The sequence below is a fragment of the Lissotriton helveticus genome, chromosome 8 (genome assembly GCF_964261635.1).
Source record: "Lissotriton helveticus chromosome 8, aLisHel1.1, whole genome shotgun sequence".
Lineage (NCBI taxonomy): Eukaryota > Metazoa > Chordata > Amphibia > Caudata > Salamandridae > Lissotriton > Lissotriton helveticus.
Genome location: NC_136069.1, coordinates 1,616,536,445 through 1,616,540,788, shown reverse-complemented (window position 1 = coordinate 1,616,540,788; position 4,344 = coordinate 1,616,536,445). Strand labels below are relative to the sequence as shown.

Genomic DNA, 4,344 nt, shown 5'->3' with positions numbered 1-4,344 from the left:
TGCTCAGAAATCATGCAGGGGACATTGATATACCAATAATGCAGATATTCCTTATGAATTTCAATGGAATTATTCATGGTTTTGATGGTAGTAATACATTACAGAGAGTAGTACTTTAGAGTTGCATAAATCACCTCCACCCTCCCCATGGCCATAAGATTCATGGGCGGGATCCTGCCAGAGTTTCAGCATTGCTAGCAAATATCTCAGTTGCCCAGTTTTGCTACCCAGAACCTTTTACGAAGGGCATTACGTATCTGTTTGGTTTTTATGCTGTAAATCATTGGGTTCAGTGCTGGTGGCACAACAAGTAATATCCCACCCAGAAGAACACGCAGAAGGATTGAGTCCTTTTGTCCATATCTGCTAGCCAAAGACAAACTAATGAGGGGGATGTAAAACAACATGACCACACACAGATGGCTCACACAGGTGTTCAAAGCTTTCAGTCCTTCTCCTTGCTGTGCTCTGTTCTGGATATTCTTTAGAATCATAATGTAAGAAAGCAGAATGAAAATTGCATCTACAGGGTATGTGGTGATCACCACCACCAGGTTGTATGTACTTGTAATTGTAGTGTCCGCACACGCAAGCTTCATAACGTCAGTGTGATAGCAGAAGGCAAAGGAGAGGACCTGTTTGTCACAGAATGGAAGAATTCTCAAAAGAAATGGCACAGCAAAATGAAGACAAAAGCATCTTAGCAGAGCCACCAGTCCTATTTTAGATATGATTGGGTGTAAAATTGAGGCATATTGCAGAGGTTTACATATGGCAACATAGCGGTCAAAGGCCATGGCCACTAAAATGGAAGACTCCATTGCACAGAGCATGTGTATAAAGAAGAGCTGAGTCAAGCAGGCAAAGAAATGGATTCTTCTAGCGTCAAACAAGAACACGCTCATCGTTGTGGGTAAGGTAGCAAAAGTCAAGCAAAGATCGGTGGTTGCAAGCATGGAGAGCAAAAGGTACATGGGATCTCTGAGCTGTTTGTCCAGTTTTATGAGTAACAAAATAAGGCAATTGCCTGAGATAGAGAGAAGGTACAATGAGCACAGAGGAAGAGACATCCAGATGTTTGTATTGTTCAAATCATCTGCCCCAGGAAAACCCATCAGCAGGAGCCAAAGGTGATCGATATTGCTGGAATTCACAGTAGACATGATGGGGATCCAGTTAAAAAGACCTACAAATTAAAATGTGTAATAAAGTTAATCAAAGAAAATTCCAATGTTTATCAGTAGACAATTAAACTAAGGTTCATATTTAACATTTTTTATGCAGCTCAATGCAGCAAGACACCTTGCCGTGATGCGTGAGAGGGAAAGGTAGGAATGCCGCATATTTAACATTATACTATACCTGGATGACGAACTCCGCTTCACTTGCTGAGTTCTCTCCCCACTCACCAACACTAAGTTGGAGAACGCTATCAAGGAAAATCCAACTCTAGACTGCTTCTCAGCATGATTTCTCAACGTGGGCGGTAGTAGATAGTCGCTAGCGCTCGCATTGAGAAACCTTCCAGTTGCGTTGAGGAAGTTGCTGCTTGAGTACATCTTCTACTCGAGCGGCAGAAAGAAGTTGCACCCTCTTGCATTGCATGTGATACAGTGCAAGCTGATTTTATAACGCGGGACAAACACCTAGTGCTAAAAATCAGTGCAAACAGCACAAGGTAATGCACTCCGCCGCTCGTGGAACTCCACGTAGCATAGCAGAATTTGGTGTCTCTTCGCTGAGTACCCCACAGTAGAACTCTGCAAACTATGCCCAGGCCTACATTATAATGTGCTTTCATGTGCTTTCCTAGCACTGGTTTATTTTTGGTTGTTCTAGGGTGCAAGGGTGCCTACGATGTAGGCAGGATTGTTTCTGTACAGGTAGGGACACAGTCCCGCAAAAAAAATCCTCAGAGGCATTTTACTCTTTCTATGTGTGCTGTAGAATGGAATGCAAAATATAGAAGAGGAAAACATGAGGAGAAATACAAATACTTTTGATCTATTCCCAGGTCTACTACTAATGGTAAATCTGGGAATGCAATATCAAAAACACAAGAGGGAGGTAGAGCCAATCGTTGGATTTATGCTCCACTAGGTATTCGAATAAACAAAAGAAATCCAACATTTGATAGGGAAAGCGAGTGAACAGTGAATACTGGAGCACTCAGTGTTTGTGAAAATACCCCTCACACACCAAAAGGCCCCTTGGTGTCATGCTTCATCATCGGGGTCTTCGCACCCCTCTATCGGGATGCGGCGTGCTGCGACCGACGACTACGTGGGAGCACTTACGGTATTGGCTATGTGTGGTGTACAGTGTGTGGGTTGTGTTTAAAGTGAGCAGGGAGTGTAGTGAAAAAGTTAAAAAGTACCTGGCACTAGAGTGGAAAAGAAAATTTTTTTATTCTGTACTCTGGCTGGTACTGTTAAAAAGAAAGTGCAGGGCGAGGTCAAACCTGTCGTATTAATGAACAGGACCTCTGATGTGCTTTTGTGTCGACATGTTTCGGAGGCAAGCTCCTTCTTCAGGACAGGGGCACAAACTCCCTTCCCTACTCACGTCTTTTACTACATAAAACTGTGAATTTACAGAAAAGTGAAATTTTACTTGGAAAAGGCTATGTGTGCCTACAGCGGTCTGCTACAAGCACAATGACCTGTAGAAAGACAAAAAGTAAATTTACCTAATGGTTACCCATGTAGCGGGTAGTTCATGCAGGTGCAGTCACCTGGAACCTCACCATTTTGCTTGTAGTTAAGCAATTTTTTTGAAAAAAGAGGGGACTCACAACACATACAACATAAAACACATAGAGCACTAGGATTTTACTGAGAAATTAATATTCATACTTGTGAAGCTTGGTTGTGGGCTTCATGAGCAAAGTAGGAACGTCGGGGTGCTGCTCCAATGGCTATCTGCAGTAAAGAATGGTGTGGCCATTATAATTCACTCTATAACACTTACTTCTGTAGACGGTCTCAGATTGTTCGTGGCATAATGGTGCTCCTTCAATATCATACTCACAAAGTCAGGATGCTCTGATCACCGCCTTACCCCGTCCGCTGCTCCGCTGATTATGGAGTAGGTAGCGGTAAAGGCTATTTATAGCCCATTTTGTTAACCAAAACTCCTTCCTGAAATTCACGATTACCATTTCAGACAAAACATTAGTGTTCCTGGACCTCAACATCTATGCAGAAGCAGGGGTGTTAAAAACCACAACTCATTTTAAGCCGACCTCTAGAAACTGTCTATTGAGGTTTGACAGTTTTCACCCCCGGCACCTCCGTGAGAACCTGCCCTATGGTCAGTTTTTACGCCTCAGGCGCAACTGTACAGACATGTCCCAATTCAAGAGGCAAGCGGCTGACCTCAAAGAGAAACTTAAACTACGAGAGTATCCAAACAGGATTATCAACAAAGCTTTCAAAAGGGCAAAAAACAACAACAGAGAGGCGTTGCTGGAGGACCGAATAAAGGATCCCTCGGAAAATAAACGACCCATATGTATTACGACGTTCAACACAGTGTCCAACGAAGTGTCCAAACTTGTTAACAAACATTGGAGAATACTAACATGTGGAGAACTAGACCTGGAAAAACCGATGTTTGCACACCGAAGGGGACGTAACATCAAAGACATTTTGGTACACACCCGTCCAAAACAAACGACTACGTCCTTTCAATCAACCATAAGTGTCCAGGGACATTTTCCTTGTGGGAACTGCAGTAGTTGCCATCTAACTGAAAAAAGCACCAAACTCAACTTCAGCAACGGCTCCACATGGGAATTTCTCAGTAAAATCCTAGTGCTCTATGTGTTTTATGTTGTATGTGTTGTGAGTCCCCTCTTTTTTCAAAAAAATTGCTTAACTACAAGCAAAATGGTGAGGTTCCAGGTGACTGCACCTGCATGAACTACCCGCTACATGGGTAACCATTAGGTAAATTTACTTTTTGTCTTTCTACAGGTCATTGTGCTTGTAGCAGACCGCTGTAGGCACACATAGCCTTTTCCAAGTAAAATTTCACTTTTCTGTAAATACACAGTTTTATGTAGTAAAAGACGTGAGTAGGGAAGGGAGTTTGTGCCCCTGTCCTGAAGAAGGAGCTTGCCTCCAAAACATGTCGACACAAAAGCACATCAGAGGTCCTGTTCATTAATACGACAGGTTTGACCTCGCCCTGCACTTTCTTTTTAACAGTACCAGCCAGAGTACAGAATAAAATTTTTTTCTTTTCCACTCTAGTGCCAGGTACTTTTTAACTTTTTCACTACACTCCCTGCTCACTTTAAACACAACCCACACACTGTACACCACACATAGCCAATACCGT

The 4,344-nt window shown here is 42.8% G+C and overlaps 1 protein-coding gene across 1 annotated transcript; it reads right to left on the bottom strand.

Annotated features, from left to right (window-relative positions):
- Positions 1–206: 206 nt before the first annotated feature.
- LOC144773988 (olfactory receptor 51G2-like) lies at positions 207–1,163 on the bottom strand. Its single transcript, XM_078659033.1, has one exon. The coding sequence runs from the start codon at positions 1,161–1,163 to the stop codon at positions 207–209; it is 957 nt and encodes a 318-aa protein (XP_078515159.1).
- Positions 1,164–4,344: the final 3,181 nt, after the last annotated feature.